This window comes from Bos indicus x Bos taurus, chromosome 28, assembly GCF_003369695.1.
Source record: "Bos indicus x Bos taurus breed Angus x Brahman F1 hybrid chromosome 28, Bos_hybrid_MaternalHap_v2.0, whole genome shotgun sequence".
NCBI classification, from domain to species: domain Eukaryota; kingdom Metazoa; phylum Chordata; class Mammalia; order Artiodactyla; family Bovidae; genus Bos; species Bos indicus x Bos taurus.
Window position 1 is genome coordinate 22,979,720 of NC_040103.1, and position 20,257 is coordinate 22,999,976.

The 20,257-nt window shown below is 37.6% G+C and overlaps 1 protein-coding gene across 4 annotated transcripts in view; it reads right to left on the reverse strand.

Moving 5' to 3' along the window:
- CTNNA3 (catenin alpha 3) overlaps positions 1-20,257 on the reverse strand; it is a 1,910,358-nt gene that overhangs the window by 739,847 nt on the left and 1,150,254 nt on the right. For all 4 annotated transcript variants that reach the window (XM_027530426.1, XM_027530429.1, XM_027530428.1 and 1 more), the window contains one exon: positions 2,986-3,078. In XM_027530426.1, the coding sequence (XP_027386227.1) occupies positions 2,986-3,078 (93 nt within the window). The remainder of the gene's footprint in view (positions 1-2,985; positions 3,079-20,257) is intronic.

The window sequence follows — 20,257 nt, forward strand, 5'->3', positions numbered from 1 at the left end:
CTGCAACCTACCAGGCTTCTCCATCCATGGGATTTTCCAGGCAAGAGTACTGGAGTGGGGTGCCATTGCCTTCTCTGAATGGAATATTACTCAGCCATAAAATTAATTAAACCTTGCCACTGTAATAACATTGATAGACCTAGAAGGAATATGCTAAATGAGATAAGTCAAACAGAGTAAGGTAAGTATCACATGATTTCACTTATATATGGAATCTAAAAAATAAAGTATAATTGGTAAAGGATCAACTTTTTAATACAGGATGATAGCCCAGTGGTTACCACTGTTTAAAAAAATAGATTCAACCTCCTGTTAGACATAAAAATAAATTTCAGATAAAATAAAGATTTAAATGTTAAATAACAGTATTTACTATTTTAAAAAGAAAATATGGGGACTATGTAACCCTTTTGTTGGAAGAATTTCTTGACAAAGCCCAAACCAACATACCATGGCACAGAGTAGATGCTCAAATGTCTAATTAAAAAATTAAAAGATGAATCATATGTTCATATTATAGTTCTTAAAATACTTTAGGATTAAAATACTATATTCAAAGTTAAAGGAAAAGCCACAGTCAACAGAAGATATTTTTTAATAAATCTAAGCAGTGCAATAAAAACAAGCAATTAAAAATCGTCAAAGGGTTTAAGCAATTCAGACTTCTAAAGCCAAATGGTTAATAACTGTTTCTTTAAGTGTTTTCTTGAGTAATCATGAAAAAGCATAAATTGAAACCAATGAGATATACTGAATACTATTCAGATTCAAAAGACATTTCAAAAGTAACAGCATCAAGTGTTATCTACAATATGGAGAAACGAAAACTCAAACTACTGAGGAGAATGTAAGTGATTCAGCCACTTCAGAGGCCTATTGCACAGTTCTGTTGCCTATGGGACCTCAGAGAAAACTGACCTCAGTTATGAGATCTCAGTTGCTGGTCCTCTAGATTGTACTTCAGCCAGTTTTAATTTGTTAATCAGCATTAAATCTAAAGAAGCAGTCACCTTACTATTTCTTAAATATTCTTACAGATGAAATCATTGGCAAAGCAAGCAAGAATTTCACACACATTCTGCTTTTAGTAAAATTAGAATTCCAGCAGAAGTCCAGAGACTTGAAATTTCTAATCATTATTATATTTCACATCTTTACAACTACTGTGGTTTTAATTGGGAAGTAATTATCTACATCACTTGTTGCATATTCTAAGGCAACAAAGGATTGACCTTATGTGTATCCTCAGTTCAGTTCAGTTCAGTCACTCAGTTGTGTCTGATTCTTTGTGACCCCAAGGACTGCAGCACACCAGGCTTCCCTGTGCATCACCAACTCCCAGAGTTTACTCAAACTCATGCCCATTGAGTTGGTGATGCTATCCAACCATCTCATCCTCTGTTGTCCCTTTCTCCTGTGTATCCTGAATCATAGTTTTGAGACAATTACTCATCTAGAAATAATTCCTAAGCAATATGTTTCTCTTTGGATTTTAAAAAACTCCTGAATTCCAGACAAGACAATATTTCTTGGCTTTTTTCAAACTCATGCCTTCTTTTGATAAAAGAGGAAAAAAAAATTCTTTTTCATATGATTTGAGATTTCAAATTAAATAATGACTAAAAATAAATCAGATCTGTTGGACAAAACACTGCTTTGATTTCAAACTATATCTTTCAGAAAATTCTAAGATGGTCTCTCAGGAACTGTTACAAGAACCAGGTGTTAAATAAAGAATGAAGTGCTTAGTAAAGAGTAAACTATGACCTTAGGATGAGTCATTTTATATTTTTAAAATATACATTTTAATGTTTCCATATGTATGAAAGTCTTCAGCATTACACATAATTTTTAATTTTATTTTATTTTAAAACTTTACATAATTGTATTATTTTTGCCAAATATCAAAATGAATCTGCCACAGGTATACATGTGTTCTCCATCCTGAACCCACCTCCCTCCTCCCTCCCCATACCATCCCTCTGGGTCGTCCCAGTGCACTAGCCCCAAGCATCCAGTATCATGCATTGAACCTGGACTGGCAACTCGTTTCTTACATGATATTTTGCATGTTTAATGTCATTCTCCCAAATCTTCCCACCCTCTCCCTCTCCCACAGAGCCCATAAGACTGTTCTATACATCAGTGTCTCTTTTGCTGTCTCGTACACAGGGTTATTGTTACCATCTTTCTAAATTCCATATATATGCGTTAGTATACTGTATTGGTGTTTTTCCTTCTGGCTTACTTCACTCTGTATAATAGGCTCCAGTTTCATCCACCTCATTAGAACTGATTCAAATGTATTCTTTTTAATGGCTGAGTAATACTCCATTGTGTATATGTACCACAGCTTTCTTATCCATTCATCTGCTGATGGACATCTAGGTTGCTTCCATGTCCTGGCTATTATAAACAGTGCTGTGATGAACATTGGGGTACACGTGTGTATGCCCAGCAGTGGGATTGCTGGACCACAAGGCAGTTCTGTTTCCATTTTTTTAAGGAATCTCCACACTGTTCTCCATAGTGGCTGTACTAGTTTGCATTGACAAATTCTTAGAAAAGTACAACTTTCCAAAACTCGACCAGGAAGAAATAGAAAATCTTAACAGACCCATCACAAGCACGGAAATTGAAACTGTAATCAAAAATCTTCCAACAAACAAAAGCCCAGGTCCAGATGGCTTCACAGCTGAATTCTACCAAAAATTTAGAGAAGAGCTAACACCTATCCTGCTCAAAGTCTTCCAAAAAATTGCAGAGGAAGGTAAATTTCCAAACTCATTCTATGAGGCCACCATCACCCTAATACCAAAACCTGACAAAGATCCCACAAAAAAAGAAAACTACAGGCCAATATCACTGATGAACATAGATGCAAAAATCCTTAACAAAATTCTAGCAATCAGAATCCAACAACACATTAAAAAGATCATACACATAATTTTTTATAGCTAGTTTAATGAAAGACAGTTATCATACCTGTGGACACAAGGTTTCCAGGTGATTGGCAGCAACTCTGACAATCTTAATCCCATCTTCATTTGTTGACATGGAACAAGCAAGATTTGCCACCTTAAATACAAAATAATGGAAATTATCTCAGATTATCAAGGAAATGCAGAAACATCTGTTATCACAGACAAGAGCGTTTAAATGTTCACTGAAAATTTCAGTGACTACAGCATCTTCATAAATGTCACTGGAAGCATTCAGAAATCTATTAAATAACAGCAAAGGGCCATACAGTAGTGTTTAAAGCCAACAGGAAGACTGGTGAACGAATTTGCAATCCCTGTACAGTCTCTTGGTATCAATATCTAACCCATAATAAGATGTTGCTATGGTTTCTTATGAGACTGAGAAAAAGTTTATCTATGGATTGAAAGCTAATAAACTCTTGGACTCTTATATGATTGTGGTTTAAGTTTGTAATTGGTTTATTATTTCCCAGAAGTCTATAATGCATTCTTAAGTTGCATTAAGCATGACTATATCTTTGTTCATGTTTTATTCAGCATCAAATATGCTACAAAGCTGGGCAAATACAAGATAATTGAATTCTTCTTCCTGTTCTTGATTTTCTACTACAACTTCATTGGCACTATTTGACATTCCAGCAGTCTATTTGATTCACGCCTTTAGTGATATCCATATTTTTTTATACATTATTGTTTTGAAACACACTGTTTTCCAGGGATATGATTGCCCTTTAAAACAACTGCCTTCATGGTGATGACCTAAGTCCAATGTTTATAAAGATTTTCTTTATACCATGAATAAGTTGTGAGAAAGATTGTGGAATTCCATCCTTTTCCTTTGAACTTCAGTCTTACTCAACATCCCCCTTGCTAGCAGGTGAGTGTTCATGTACAGAGGCAATGCTTTCTTGGATCTACAAAATATGTCACTGCCTCCATCACTGCAAAGAGATCGCTTTCCTAACAATCGTTTTCCTTAAGTTTCAGTTATTATATGCTTTAACATAAGGTAGTTTTTACTGATCAAACCCAAAATCCAATCAGTTGCAGAGAAACTTCACTTAAACTGCGTGTGTTGAAAGTGAACAACAAACATATCTTTGGATAACTATCTGTAGAGTACCAAAAACTCTTACTTACATGGATTTACAGCCTTTGCTTTTTTTTTTTTTTTTAATAGCATTACTTTAAATATGTTGGCAGTGAAACAACTCCTTGGTTTGCATTTACGTATAATGAAATAACAGCCATATATTACTTAACTGTGGAGTGGCATTGATCACTTTATTAATGTACATGGAAATGGCTTACTTGAAAAGGTCTTTTGTTGGCTTGAAGGTCACAATGCCTCAACTTTCATATCAGCCACATAATTAGCACATTTGTGATTATTTGAAAAGGGCAGTCATTTCTGTACCCCACTCCATTCTTAAAACACCACTCACAGAAAGTAAAATTTAGCAGTCTAATTCCTTTAATAAATTTTATAATAATTTGCACTGTACTTGCATGAAATAGCTGTCTTTAAATTTGAGCACTGTTTGCTTTAAGTAGAAATATGAAATTATTGGCTCAATCTTTTGGTCAAATAGATGAATGTTGGTTGAACCTAAGTTTAAAAATTACAGAAAGATACTCTATATAGACATTTTAAAAATTTCTTTAATTTTATATTCAAATACAGTTGATTAACAGTTTTATGTCAGTTTTAGGTATACAGTAAAGAGATTCAGTTATAAATGTATCTATTATTTTTTTAATTATTTTCTCATTTAGGTTATTACAGGACATTGGAGATACCAAGGGAATATTTTATGCAAAGATGGACTCAATAAAGGACAGAAATGGTGTGGACCTAACAGAAGCAGAAGATATTAACAAGAGGTGGCAAGAATAACAGAACTGTACAAAAAAGATCTTCATGACCCAGATAATCACAATGGTGTGATCACTCACCTAGAGCCAGACATCCTGGAATGTGAAGTCAAGTGGGCCTTAGGAAGCATCACTATGAACAAAGATAGTGGAGGTGATAGAATTCCAGTTGAGCTATTTCAAATCCTGAAAGATGATGCTGTGAAAGTGCTGCACTCAGTATGCCAGCAAATTTGGAAAACGCAGCAGTGGCCACAGGACTGGAAAAGGTCAGTTTTCATTCCAATCCCAAAGAAAGGCAATGCCAAAGAATGCTTAAACTACCGCACAATTGCACTCATCTCACATGCTAGTAAAGTAATGCTCAAAATTCTCCAAGCCAGGCTTCAGCAATACGTGAACCATGAACTTCCAGATGTTCAAGCTGGATTTAGAAAAGGCAGAGGAACCAGAGATCAAATTGCCAGCATCCTCTGGATCATCAAAAAAGCAAGAGAGTTCCAGAAAAACATCTATTTCTGTTTTGTTGACTATGCCAAAGCCTTTGACTGTGTGCATCACAATAAACTGTAGAAAATTCTGAAAAAGATGGGAATACCAGACCACCAGACCTGCCTCTTGAGAACCTGTACACAGGTCAGAAAGCAACAGTTAGAACTGGATATGGAACAACAGACTGGTTCCAAATAGGAAAAGGAGGATATCAAGGCTGTATATTGTTACCCTGCTTATTTTGCTTATACGCAGAGTACATCATAAGAAACTCTGGGCTGGAGCAAGCACAGGCTGGAATCAAGATTGCCGGGAGAAATAACAATAACTTCAGATATGCAGGTGACACCACCCTTATGGCAGAAAGTGAAGAAGAACTAAAGAGCCTCTTGATGAAAGTGAAAGAGGAGAGTGAAAAAGTTGGCTTACAGCTCAACATTCAGAAAACTAAGATCATAGTTTCCGGTCCCATTACTTCATGAAAAATAGGGAAACAGTAGAAACAGTGTCAGACTTTATTTTTGGGGGCTCCAAAATCACTGCAGATGGTGATTGCAGCCATGAGATTAAAAGACGCTTACTCCTTGGAAGAAAAGTTATGACCAATCTAGATACCATATTAAAAAGCAGAGACATTACTTCGCCAACAAAGGTCCCTCTAGTCAAGGCTATGGTTTTTCCAGTGGTCATGTATGGATGTGAGAGTTGGACTGTGAAGAAAGCTGAGCACCGAAGAATCGACACATTTGAACTCTGGTGTTGGAGAAGACTCTTGAGAGTTCTTTGGACTGCAAGGAGATCCAACCAGTCCATCCTAAAGGAGATCAGTCCTGGTTATTCATTGGAAGTACTGATGCTGAAGCTGAAATTCCAATATTTTGGCCACCTGATGCGAGAAGCTGACTCATTTGAAAAGACCCTGATGCTGGGAAAGACTGAGGGCAGGAGGAGAATGAAAGGACAGAGGATGAGATGGTTGGATGGCATCACCGACTCAATGGACATGGATTTAGGTAGACTCTGGCAATTGGTGATGGACAGGGAGGCCTGGCACGCTGTGGTTCTTGGGTTGAAAAATTCAGACATGATTGAGAGACTGAACTGAACTGAACTGAAGCAGTATTCCCTGTGCTATATAGTAGGTCCATATTGGTTATCTATTTTAAATATAGTAGTGTGTGCATGACAATCTCAGATTCCCAATCTGTGCTAAACAATCCAATCCAAAATGTGAGCAGAAGACCTAAATAGACATTTCTCTAAAGAAGACATACAGATGGCCAAGAGGACTTCCCCAGTGGCTCAGCAGTAAAGAATCTGCCTGCCATGCAGGAGACACTGGTTCAATCCCTAGATCTAGAAGATTCCCTGGAGAAGGGAATAGCAATCTACTCTAATATTCTTGCCTAGAGAATGCCATGGAAGAGGAGACTGGTGGACTACAGTCTATGGGTCACAAAGAGTCGAGCACAACTGAGCATGCACAGAGATTCACACACAGATGAACAAGAAGCATACCAAAAGATGCTCAACATTAGAAATATTAATTTTATAAAAAGTAATTATTAGAAAGTAATAATTTCTAATAACCATTAATTATTAGAAAAGGCAAATTAAATTAATTATTAGAAAAATGCAAATTAAAACTAAAATGAGATATTCCTTCACATCAGTCAGAAGGGCCATCATCAAAAAATCTACAAACAATAAATGCTGAGGAGGGTATGGAGAAAAGGAAACCCTCCTTCACTGTCAGTATGAATGTAAATTGGTACAAACACTATAGAGAGCCGTACGGAGGTTTCTAAAGAAACTAAAAAATATGGATTTCTGTGGTTGTCCATTGGTTAAGAATCTGCCTTCCAATGCAGGGGACTCAGGTTCCATCCATGGTCAGAGAACTAAGATCCCACGTTGCTGTTGTTGTTTAGACTCTAAGTCATGTCAGACACTTTTGCAACCCCATGGACTATAGCCTACATGTTATGGGGCAGCTAAGCTCATGAATTACAGGTAGAGAGAAGCCTGTGCTGCAACGAAGAGCCCATGTACCCCAAAAAGGTCTGACATGGCCAAATAAATAAATAAATATTTTTAAGAAAACATAACTACCATATGATCCACAAGCCCACTCCTGGGCATATATCCAGAGAAAAACATCCTTTCAAAAGGATCTATGTACTCCAATGTGCATTGCAGTGCTGTTTATAATAGTCAACATATGGAAGCAACCTAAATGTCCCCTGACAGAGAAAGGCATAAACAAAAGGTGGTACATACATACATCAGAATATTATTCAGCCATTACAAACAGTGAAATGATGTCATTTGCAGAAACATGGATGGACATGGAGATTATCACAGTAAGTGAAGTATGTCAGAAAGAGAACAACAAACATGCAGAATCTTAAAAAATAAAACAAATGAACTTATCACAAAATAGAAAAAGGCATGATAAAGGACAGAAACAGTAATAACCTGACAGAAATAGAAGAGATTAAGAGGTGGCAAGAATACATAAAAGAACTATATACAAAAGGTCTTACTGATCCAGATAACCACAGTGGTGTGATCACTCACCTAGAGCTGGGCATCCTGGTGTGTGAAGTCAAGTGGACCTTAGGAAGCATTATTACAAAGCTAGTGGAAGTGACAGAATTTCAGCAGAGCTATTTAAAATTCTAAAAGATGATGCTCTTAAAATCCTGTACTCAATACGTCAGCAAATTTGGAAAACTCAGCCATAGGACTAGAAAAGGTCAGTTTTTCATTTCAATCCCCAAGAAGGGCAATGCCAAAGAATGTTCAAACCACCTGGACAATTGCTTTCATTTCACATGTTAGTAAGTTTATGCTCAAAATTCTAGGCTTCAATGGAATAGGAACTGAGAACATCCAGATGTACAAGCTGGATGTAAAAAAAGGCAGAGGAACCAGAAATCAAATTGCCAATGTCTGTTGGATCACAAAGAAAGCAAAGGAAGTCTAGAAAACCATCTACTTCTGTTCAGTAACTACGCTAAAGTCATTAACTGTATGGATCACAACAAACTGTGGAATATTCTTAGAGAAGGGAATTCCAGACCACCTTACCTGTCTCCTGAGAAACCTGTATGAGGGTCAAGAGGCAACAGTTAGAACTGGACATGTAACAATGGACTGGTTTCGAACTGGGAAGGGAGAACTTTACATCGTCACCCTTCTTATTTACCTTCTATGCAGAGTACTTCATGCGATATGCCAGGCTGCTTGAGTTACAAGCTGGAATCAAGATTGCTGGGACAAATATCAGCAACCTCAGGTATGGAGATGACACCACTGTAATGGCATAAAGTGAAGAGAAACTAAAGAGCCTCTTGAAGAGGGTGAAAGAGGAGAGTGAACAAGCTGGCTTAAACTCAACATTCAAACAACGAAGATCATAGCATCCAGTCCCATCATACTCATGGCAAATAGAAGGGGGAAAAGTGGAAACAGTGACAGATTTTATTTTCTTGGACTAAAAAATTACTGTGGATGGATATTGCAGCCATGAAATTAAAAGACACTTGCTCCTTGAAAGGAAAGCTATGACAAACCTAGTGTGTTAAACAGCAGAGACATCACTTTGCTGACAAATGTCTGTATGGTCAAAGCTATGGTTTTTCCAGTAGTCATGTTTGGATATGAGAGCTGGATCATAAGAAGGCTGAGTGCCTAAGAATTGATGCTTTGAATTTTGGTGCTGGAGAAGACTCTTAAGAATTCCTTGGACTGCAAGGAGGTCAAATCAGTCAATACTAAAATAAATCAATCCTGAATATTCACTGGAAGGACTGATGCTGAAGCTCTAAAACTCTGATTACCTGATATAAAGAGCCAATTCATTGGAAAAGACCCTAATGCCAGGAAAGATAGAAGACAAAAGGATGAGATGGTTAGATACCATCAACGACTCAATGGACATGAATTTAAGCAAACTCCAGATAAATGTAGGACAGAGAAGCCTGGAAGGCTGCAGTCCATGGGATCTCAAAGAGTCAGACATGACTTGACTTAGTGGTTCACCAACAACAAAACGGAAGTAGACTCTCAGACATAGAGAATGAACTTATGGTACTAGTGGGAAGGGTGGATACACTTTAATTTTTAATTTATTATCTTTATTTTTTTTTAAACAAGCATTTTTATTCTGGACATTTGCTGGTTACCATGTTACTGAAGTAAGTTTAATTATTAATGTTAACATAAAAATCATCCTAAACACAAAGTTTCTGTTTATATTATCATGAGTTCAGTTCAGGCGCTCAGTCATGTCCAACTCTTTGCGACCCCATGAATCGCAGCACGCCAGGCCTCCCTGTCCATCACCAACTCCCGGAGTTCACTCAGACTCACGTCCACCGAGTCAGTGATGCCATCCAGCCATCTCATCCTCTGTCGTCCCCCTCTCCTCCTGCCTCAATCCCTCCCAGCATCAGAGTCTTTTCCAAAGATTCAACACTTCGCATGAGGTGGCCAAAGTACTGGAGTTTCAGCTTTAGCATCAGTCCTTCCAAAGAAATCCCAGGGCTGATCTTCTTCAGAATGGACTGGTTGGATCTCCTTGCAGTCCAAGGGACTCTCAGGAGTCTTCTCCAACACCACAGTTCAAAAGCATCAATTCTTCAGTGCTCAGCTTTCTTCACAGTCCAACTCTCACATCCATACATGACCACTGGAAAAACCATAGCCTTGACTAGACGGACCTTTGTTAGCCAAGTAATGGCTCTGCTTTTGAATATGCTATTTAGGTTGGTCATAACTTTCCTTCCAAGGAGTAAGCGTCTTTTAATTTCATGGCTGCAGTCACCATCTGCAGTGATTTTGGAGCCCCCCAAAATAAAGTCTGACACTGTTTCCACTCTTTCCCCACCTATTGCCCATGAAGTGATGGGACCGGATGCCATGATCTTCGTTTCTCAATGTTGAGCTTTAAGCCAACTTTTTCACTCTCCTCTTTCACTTTCATCAAGAGGCTCTTTAGTTCCTCTTCACTTTCTGCCATAAGGGTGGTGTCATCTGCATATCTGAGGCTATTGATATTTCTCCCGGCAATCTTGATTCCAGCTGTGCTTCTTCCAGCCCATCATTTCTCATGATGTACTCTGCATATAAGTTAAATAAGCAGGGTGACAATATACAGCCTTGACGTACTCCTTTTTCTATTTGGAACCAGTCTGTTGTTCCATGTCCAGTTCTAACTGTTGCTTCCTGACCTGCATATAGGTTTCTCAAGATGCAGGTCAGGTGGTTTGGTACTCCCATCTCTTTCAGAATTTTCCACAGTGTGTTGTGATCCACACAGTCAAAGGCTTTGGCATAGTCAATAAAGCAGAAATAGATGTTTTTCTGGAACTCTCTTGCTTTTTCCATGATCCAGCAGATGTTGTCAATTTGATCTCTGGTTCCTCTGCCTTTTCTATATTATCATACTTAAGTTTTATTTACAAAATACTGAGTTGAAAATACATCTCAAAATTTTCTAGTCTATGAATGATTATATTGACATTCTTTCTGTCTTCTTTTATTCAGACGTACCCAAACTTCTTACCAGAAGAACTGTTCTACATCAGGTAAGCTTTCTAGATAGTCAGTTACGATTACCAAATTAAGGCTCGTAGAGTTTCAGTGATATTTTATACAAACAAATTTAAATGTATAGCATAGTTAATATTCTTTGGAGGGAATGATGCTGAAGGTGAAACTCCAGTACTTTGGCCACCTCATGCGAAGAGTTGACTCTTTGGAAAAGACTCTGATGCTGGGGGGGGATTGGGGGCAGGAGGAGAATGGGACGACAGAGGATGAGATGGCTGGATGGCATCACTGACTTGATGGATGTGAGTCTGAGTGAACTCCGGGAGTTAGTGATGGACAGGGAGGCCTGGCGTGCTGTGATTCAGCGACTGAACTGAACTGAACTGAACTGACCAGAAAAAGTTATGTGTTAAAAATATCTTTAAATTTCTAATTTGAGTGATTTGTGACATCTTTTCTAGGTCAAATCAATGTGTAAAGTGAAAGTGAAAGTTGCTCAGTCGTGTCTGACTCATTGCAACCCCATGGACTATACAGTCCATGGAATTCTCCAGGCCTGAATACTGCAGTGGGTAGCCTTTTCCTTCTTCAGGGGATCTTCCCAACCCAGGGATTGAAGCCAGGTCTCCTGCATTACAGGTCGATTCTTTACCAGCTGAGGTAAGTGAAAGCCAAATTTCTTCTAATATTCATAAGTTGTGTGTGGCTCTTCAGGCAGTCAGGTATGTTCCTAGGCGAAACATGAAGGCAACTCCCTACTGGTCGAAGAAAATAGCATGCAAATAAAATATTTTGTAAGATACTTTGAGATATTTGGACATTTAACATCTTTTATATATTGAACTTTTTTTCAAAAGTCTAAGTAAAGTTGTATTATTTAAGAGATCTTTGTGAAAGACGTCTGTCCTCTAAAGGAAATTATTCATAGAGAGGTTTTGGAGACAAATAGGTCTGGATTTTAACCTGATTCCCACAATTATCAATATTTCTGACCATGGATAAAATGGTAATATCTGAGAGAATTTTGTCATCTATAAAATGGGTATGATAGTATCAGTATCTACCTAACTTGAGTACTTTGAAAATTAAATGAGACAGTGCATGAAGACAATTTGATACTTGGTAGCCCTGAAGATGTATGAATTCCCTTCCAGATCATCTTATCTTTTACTAATCCAGGATGGGGAAGAACATTCACTCTCTCAAGAGATTTTATAGAAGTAAAACCTTAGGAGTCTAAAGATATATGACACAATTTCTAATCAAAGAGCCACAAATCAAAATGCTTTAAGGACTCAGGCAAGATATACAAATGTAGAGTCTATATGTAACAATAGGTGGGGTAGGGTGGTGGGGCCTCAGGCAAACATGAGCATATATGCCCTGTCTAATGGCATTAGACCTCATTAAAATACAAGGAAAAATTCACAGCTTTGGTCAAACTAACAGTCTGTCCGCTTACTTTAGTTCATAGTTCACCAGTCTGTGACCTCTGACCGTATTCTCTCACCCAGTATTTTACAGACAGGGAAACAAAGCCAAACAGAGAAGAAATACATTCAAACCATCCACTGACAGGAAGACTATTAACCAGGAAACAATGTATGCCATTTATGCCACCCCGATTTAAAGTACTGAAAATTTCCTGCATTGAAATGATTGACCAGACTTTTTATTGATGTTGTGCCTTACCCAAGGCCAAGAAAATCAGAATCTAAATTATCCTAAATGGGGCCAAAGGCACTCAGGTAGATTCACAAGTTTATTACAAAGAAAAGACCAGGACACAATTTCGTTCATTTTTTTAAATAAAAGATTAAACACTATCTTTAAAATAACTGCCGATACTCTAATAATTGCAAAAGTCACATAAAAAATCTTCAAACAGGGAAATAGTGCCATGTTACTCAGAGGGGAGTGATTATTTTTTCAGCATCTCTCTCATGAGCCTCTTTCCTTCGCATAAGTCCTTCTGGCCTTCTAAGATGTATCACATTCTAGAAGTTTTAAATTTGAATGCACTGCCCTTTCAGGTATATTGAAAATATTGCAGACAATAAAGCCTGGCTAGACAATTCTTGAATTAATTCACATTAATTACTATCGTACTGATGTTTGTTCTTTTCTTCCTAGTTCCAGTTCTGTACACTAATTAATATCCCTGGCATCTTTTCTATTTACTGGACTGTGATCCTTCCCCTTCACCTGGCATAGAACATGGTACCTCTCATCCCTGACCCATGTTCTTAAGAGAGAAATTCTCTGCTCAGGAACCTGGACTCATTGTTGACATTACTTTGTCAACAAAGGTCCCTCTAGTCAAGGCTATGGTTTTTCCAGTAGTCATGTATGAATGTGAGAGTTGGACTATAAAAACAGCTGAGTGCCGAAGAACTGATGCTTTTGAACTGTGGTGTTGGAGAAGACTCTTGAGAGTCCCTTGGACTGCAAGGAGATCCAACCAGTCCATCCTAAAGATCAGTCCTGGGTGTGCATGGAAGGTCTGAAGTTGAAGCTGAAACTCCAATACTTTGGCCACCTGATGTGGAGAGCTGGCTCATTTGAAAAGACCCTGATGTTGGGAAAGATTGAAGGCAAGAGGAGAAGGGGATGACAGAGGATGACATCGTTGGACAGCATCACCGACACAATGGACGTGGGTTTGGGTGGACTCTAGGAGTTGGTGATGGACAGGGAGGCCTGGCGTCCTGCGGTTCATGGATGGGGTCACAAAGAGTCGGACACAACTGAGCAACTAAACTGAACTGTGGGTGGAAGTTATAAGAGGTATAAACTGTGTTTAATTCAACTTTTTAAAGTTTTACAAGTGAGAAAGAATACATGTATATGCATGGCTAAGTCCCTTTGCTGTCTACCTGAAATCATCACAGCATTGTTAATCAGCTCTACTTGAACATAAAATAAAAAGTTAAAAAAAAAAATTTCCCCAGGTAACTCTGATGTACTACTCTCGACATACATACACACAAAACACAGACACATTTAGACTTTGTGTTGATTTTCATTTGTTTGTATAAGACACTCCTTCCTGAAGATTAATGTAAAGTGGTAAAAATCTACAAGAAGCATGAACTGACTATACACACACACACACACACACACACAGAAAAGGCTAGGAAGTCATAGAAAAGGCTTCACAAATTAGAGATAAGAAATAACAACCTATACCACCACCCGAAAAATAGGGCTTAGTCTATTAGTCTACCGTAACAAAAGTAATAGACTGGATAGCTTATAAACAACAGAATTAACTTCTCACAGTGCTAGAGTTTGGGAAGTCTAGGATCAAGGTGGTGGCAGATGCAATGCCTGGTGACCCTAGAATGACCCTCTACTCTGGCTGGAAGCTCACACAGCAGGAGAGTTGAGGGAAATCTCTGGGATTCCTTTTCATAAGGGCACTAATTACATACGTAAGGGTTCTTCTCTCATTACCTAATCACCTTCAAAATGTTCCATCTCCCAGTCCAATCACCTTGGGTGTTAAGATTTCACCATATGAATTTGGGGGACGGGCACAAACATTTAGTCCATAAGATATAAAAGTTTAAAAATAAAAATACTCAGGAAACAAGAAAATCAAAAGTAGAAGAGATTTCTGGCCTTCTACCCAACATCTGCTCCTTTTTCTGTCAAGAACAGTCTGATTTCCCTTTGGACAACTGCTGTCTCCTCCTCTAGCTCAGTGGTATGAAGTCTTGGTATGACAGTTAATCAAGGTGCCTAGTCCTTTCCTGCCCTGGTGTGGGCATATCTACCACTTCCTGAGAGGAGTCTTGGAGCAGTTCGTGTGTCAGTCTCCGCCCTCTGCCTGTATTTATGTGCACTAGCTTGTATCTTCCAGTGAAGTCTCTTTTGTTTTCTACCTAAGTAAGCCAAATTCATATTATCATGCCTACAACCATACTGAAATGAGTACTGAGCCTGAAATTTACATACCAATTATGCATTAATTTCAGATGGCTCCTCTTAGCAAAGTAAAAGGCTGGCAATGCAGAACTTCAATTCAGTAGAAGGCACTTTCTAATCAAATGTCTGCAACCTAGATGTCCTAATAACAGGAGCAAGCGCAGGGGAAGGAGATGTTCATTTCAGTTCCTGCACATGTAGATAAACATGTTTATCACCTCTCCTCTTTTGAGTATCTAATCCCTTGGTGTCTATTAGAACACTTTACATACCAGGTACAACGGATATCTAGTTCTTGAAGAAAATAATTAAACAATTTGGGGTTTATCCTTTTACAAACCATTTATTATGTCAAAAACCTATCCTTCCATGTGCTCTTTTAAATTCATACCTGTATATTAAAGTCTGAATCAAATGCTATCTCCTCCACAAAACCTTCCCAGACACCCAGAATCAGAATTCATACTCCCACAATAAGATCTACTTTACTCTTCCAAGACTCACTTATGTTTATTTCAGATAGTAAATAGCTAGATGGTAAGGATAATCATGTATTCTTTTCTAAAAATATTTTTTAATCAGGTTAAGTATCCTAAAAATAGAATGTTGTCTATGTAAATTAACAAAAATAATAATTTATCTTTTTTTGGTCATGCTGTTCAGCCTATAGAATCTTAGTTCCCCAATCAGAGATTGAACCCAGGCCCTCAGCACTGAAGGCACAGGGTCCTAACCACCGGACCACCAAGGAATTTGCAATAGTTTATGCATTTGGAAACATATGATCTTCTACTGTGTTTTAAACTAATACATTAAATAAAGTGTATTTCTTAGAGGGCTTAATGCAATTTAATTTTTTCATTGAAAACTATGTGCTTCCTCTGCCCTATCCTTATCAAAAAAAAAAGTTTCTAATTATCTATTATAGGAGCATAAAATAAGTATCATTACTTTAGGTTATGGAGGAAAATACTTGAGGAAAGAAAGCCCTTGAATCATTAAACTTAATTGCTTTGAGTTGATTTCAGTCCAACTGTGTTTGCATATTGGGAGCATCAAAATCTGACAAGTCTGTAGCAAAGATACAAATAAACACAGGCAAACTTGGAGTAAGAATACTGACACAGTACAGCTAAAGCAAGTTCTTTATTTATGACTTGGCATTTGCAAAAGATTGGATTGCTTTCTGAATTTAGAAAAGAATAAAAGTTCACAAAAACTTGTGAAGAGCCATGAAGGAGGGAAAGAGGAAGTACCGTGGATATTAATTAGGAAGTCACTAGCTTATCAAGCATGGGGTCTCGAAGAGTCGGACACGACTGAGCGACTTCACTTTCACTTTTCACTTTCATGCATTGGAGAAGGAAATGGCAACCAACTCCATTGTTCTTGCCTGGAGAATCCCAGGGACCGGGGAGCCAGGTGGGCTGCCGTCTATGGGGTCACACAGAGTCAGACACGACTGAAGCAACTTAGCAGCAGCAGCAGCTAATCAATAGCAATTGGATGTGTTTGAGTATGGAATAAATAGTCTTACAAGAGGACCTAAGATACCAATATTTATTAGGAAGATAGAAATTGTCTCCTATCTTTATCTTTAAACCTATGATGAGTCATGTAAAAAGTGGCCAGAGATAGAGAAGGTCACCCACAATACTCTGAGGTCATAGAGGCTAGGAGAACAGAAAGTTTCAAGAAGGTAGTTTCAAATATCAAAAAAAATGAGAGGTCAAGAAAGTAATTCCTGAAATTACTCATCGATTCAGACACAGAGACTCACTGATTCAGATCATTTTTAGTTTGGGTAGAATGATGATGGCCAGACTAGCCTAATGTGGACAGAGGACAGTGTAGGAGGGGGGGTGGCCCATATGTCTTATGAACAAAGGAGAAAGCTAGAGACTGCCTGGACAATACTCATTCCCATTTCCTTCCCTTATGCATCCATTTGTTTTTATGTCATCTCTCAAATCATCTCCTGAATCATCTACTTTTCTTTCTCCCTACCCTAGTCAAGTGTGCTGTCAATTTTTTCATTCAGTCTTAGCTTTTATTCTCAGCCACTGTGCCTTCTCTGTAATATAGTCACCATATTGCAGCTGACAATTTTTTTTTTTCCAAGTGTAAATTCGATTCCCCCATCATAATCTCCCATTCCCATTCCATAGTCTCTTCCTTACAAGATCCTGGTCCAAGCCCGGTACAGCCTGCTCCAAGACTCATCACATAGTTCTTTACTGAACTCTATCAGCCTAATTTCAAATATTCACCCTTCCTTCTGCCACAGGACACTTGTACATGCCGTTTTCTTTTGCCTGGAATGTGTCCCTCCTCCTTCTCACCACCACATTTACATCACACATAGATATGCTCAACTGCAGATCTAGTCTCAAAAGCAAATTTTTAGAAAGTTTTTCACCAACACTACATTCGCTATCCACCACTGAGCTCTCCCCCAACCCAAGTCAGGTTTGTCCTTGAGAGCCTGATTCTCAGTTTGTAATTATACATTTATTGAAGACAGTATTTGATTAGTGATCATTTCCTCTGCTTTATAAGAGAAGGGCCCTTATTTGCTCATCATTGGAACCTCATTTTCTAGTACTTGATATATAAATAGCCAGACAATAAATACTTCTTCAGTGAATGAATAAATGAATAAATGCATGAATTAGTATGCTTAAGAATGTACCATCCTCAAAGAGAGAATGAAAAATTGAGCTTAGAGGGAGGAGACAGCAGCAGAAATTCAGGACAAATGAGAAAGAGAAATGAAATTTCTCTTTGAAATTCATTTGCAATTTTCCACAAAGGTTTAGACATCAGGACTTCAAAGAAAAGTAACACACTTTTCTTCTAGTCTGGTCATCGTACTTAACAAAGATTGGAAGGCAGCTTCTTTCTTTCAAGTTTTACTTTTCACTTCAGATATCAAATTGGGAACAACTGACTAGCTCCAATTTAGCCTTTAATTTATTTATTTTTAATCAAGTAAAATAACTCTTCAAAGGACCCAATCTGGCTGCCAAATGCTGGTGAGTATGGCAGATGGACAGAGACGCGTTAACTCCCATGAAGAAACCCAGGAGCTTTCGCGTCTCTAGCAGAATGCAATGTAATGCATGCTTTGTTTCTAGGCAAGCCTAGATCAGAGGTTTGGGACTGAGTGTGAGAAGTGTTGAAGCGGGTCTGTGTTTTCTTATTGTTGGCATCCAAGTGACTTCTGGCTAAACAAGCCATCTCTTCCATTCCTCCCCGTCAAACAATGCTGCTCTCCTTGTAGCAATGAGAAATGACCATGAATACGAGTTTTGTAGAAATCTGACTCAAAGAATTGTGCTATAAAAGACCATGGCAAGGTGCAGGTAAATAGTTTCATCAGGCAACAAATACTCATTATCCACCTATGATGTGGAAGTGGACTAGGAGCTTCCAGATAACTCAAAGACAACACAAACAAACCTCAAGAAACACAATCTATTTAATTTAAGGGGACACATGAAAGTGTCAGAGAATAAAACTGTAGTTTCTAACTATGATAGGAAGCTAGAAGTAAGTGAACCTCCTAGGTGACTTTAGGCAGGCTCTTTTATAGAAACAAACTATTACCAAGGAACTTCATATTCTCTAGAACTTTGCATATCAAATTGACTTCCAGACATTAGGAATCTTAAATCACACAGTCCTGGGTCTGATATTTGTTTTGTTAATGTAACTATTTACATCTCTGTCTTTGGTTATCCATGTATAAGATAAGCAGATTAATTCTTTGACTTCTAGGCCCCTTCCATTTCAATAATCACATTTTACTGATTGTGCAACTTGATAACAGAATTAGATAGGAATTAGGTAAGGAGCAGAACTATCATGTAATTTTGATATTAATTTAAAGATCACATTTCTAAATAAAATATTAGCAAATTAACTCTAACTATGTGACTAAAGAACAGTAATACAGCAAGACAGTAGAGTATCCGAGCAATAAAACAGTGGCTCATGATGGGGAAATCCTACCAATGAAATTCCTTTTTTTAAACTATATTTTAACATATTTTAGAAAAGCAGTTGATAAAGTTTTATGTATATCCTTATTAAGGTAAAACAAACACAAAAAACAAACAAAAATCTTAGAGAGCTATGAATAGAATAAATTATTCTTAAATGGAACCAGGTCAAATTAAAGAAAATTACAGAATCCTGCTCAAAAGTCAGGATTAAAATAAGCATTCTTCTTATCACTGAGGTTAACCAATATGGTGTTCAAGGTTCCAGTCAAGATAAATGAACCTAAGAAATAAATGATAGCTTCAAATATTGTAAAGAAATGAAATATTTACATTCTCAGGTAACAAAATTGAGTTAAACCTCAACTCTTAACATGAGTTTTATATGGGAATCAATTTTGCCATGAAGAGAGGCATTGCATTTTAACTGCATAGTCCTATATTGACTGACATTTTCCCGAGTCTTTTTCCACTGTATTGTTGTCTAATTAGAAAAATAAAAGGGATTGATAAAATAGTTTTATATTTTTTGAGTTGGAAATGTACCAATGACAAGTAAAATGTATAACATGAACTATTTATTTAAAATGATGAATATGTGTGTGTGTATAAGTATAATATCTAAAATGCTGTTCACCAAAATGGTAATTGTGGTTATTTCAGAAGGGTAAGATTTAGGAAAATTTCAACTTTGTTCTACTATATTTTAAAAATGTATAGTTTGAGTTATTCCAATGAGAATGTATGATTTTTACAGTCAGAAAATACAATAAAGTAATTTTCATTTTGATGAGGATAAATTTTTTCTATATCTATATTTGAATTTTTAATACCAATTATATTAATCATGACACTTACTGAAAAAGCAGTAAAGGATCTGGAACCACTTAAAAATAAAGCTTCCAGAAAATACAGATATAATGTTTAAGGGCTGCTAGGTAGGAAATTGGAGAAGGCAATGGCACCCCACTCCAGTACTCTTGCCTGGAAAATCCCATGGATGGAGGAGCCTGGTGGGCTGCAGTCCACAGGGTCGCGAAGAGTCAGACACGACTGAGCAATTTCACTTTCACTTTTCACTTTCATGCCTTGGAGAAGGCAATGGCAACCCACTCCAGTGTTCTTGCCTGGAGAATGCCAGGGACAGGGGAGCCTGGTGGGCTGCCGTCTATAGGGTCGCACAGAGTCGGACACAAGTGAAGCGACTCAGCAGCAGCAGCAGCAGCAGGTAGGAAATAGTTTATGTTATTTCATAACTGGTTTATTTAAAATGATTCACAAATAGGGCTGATAATTCATAATAGGAAAACCAGACCTTAGTTTTACCTCACATTATTTAATATAGTGGTAGATATCAAATGAATCAAAGCACACTGCCAAAAAGAATATCAGACCACCCCAAAGTGATCTTAA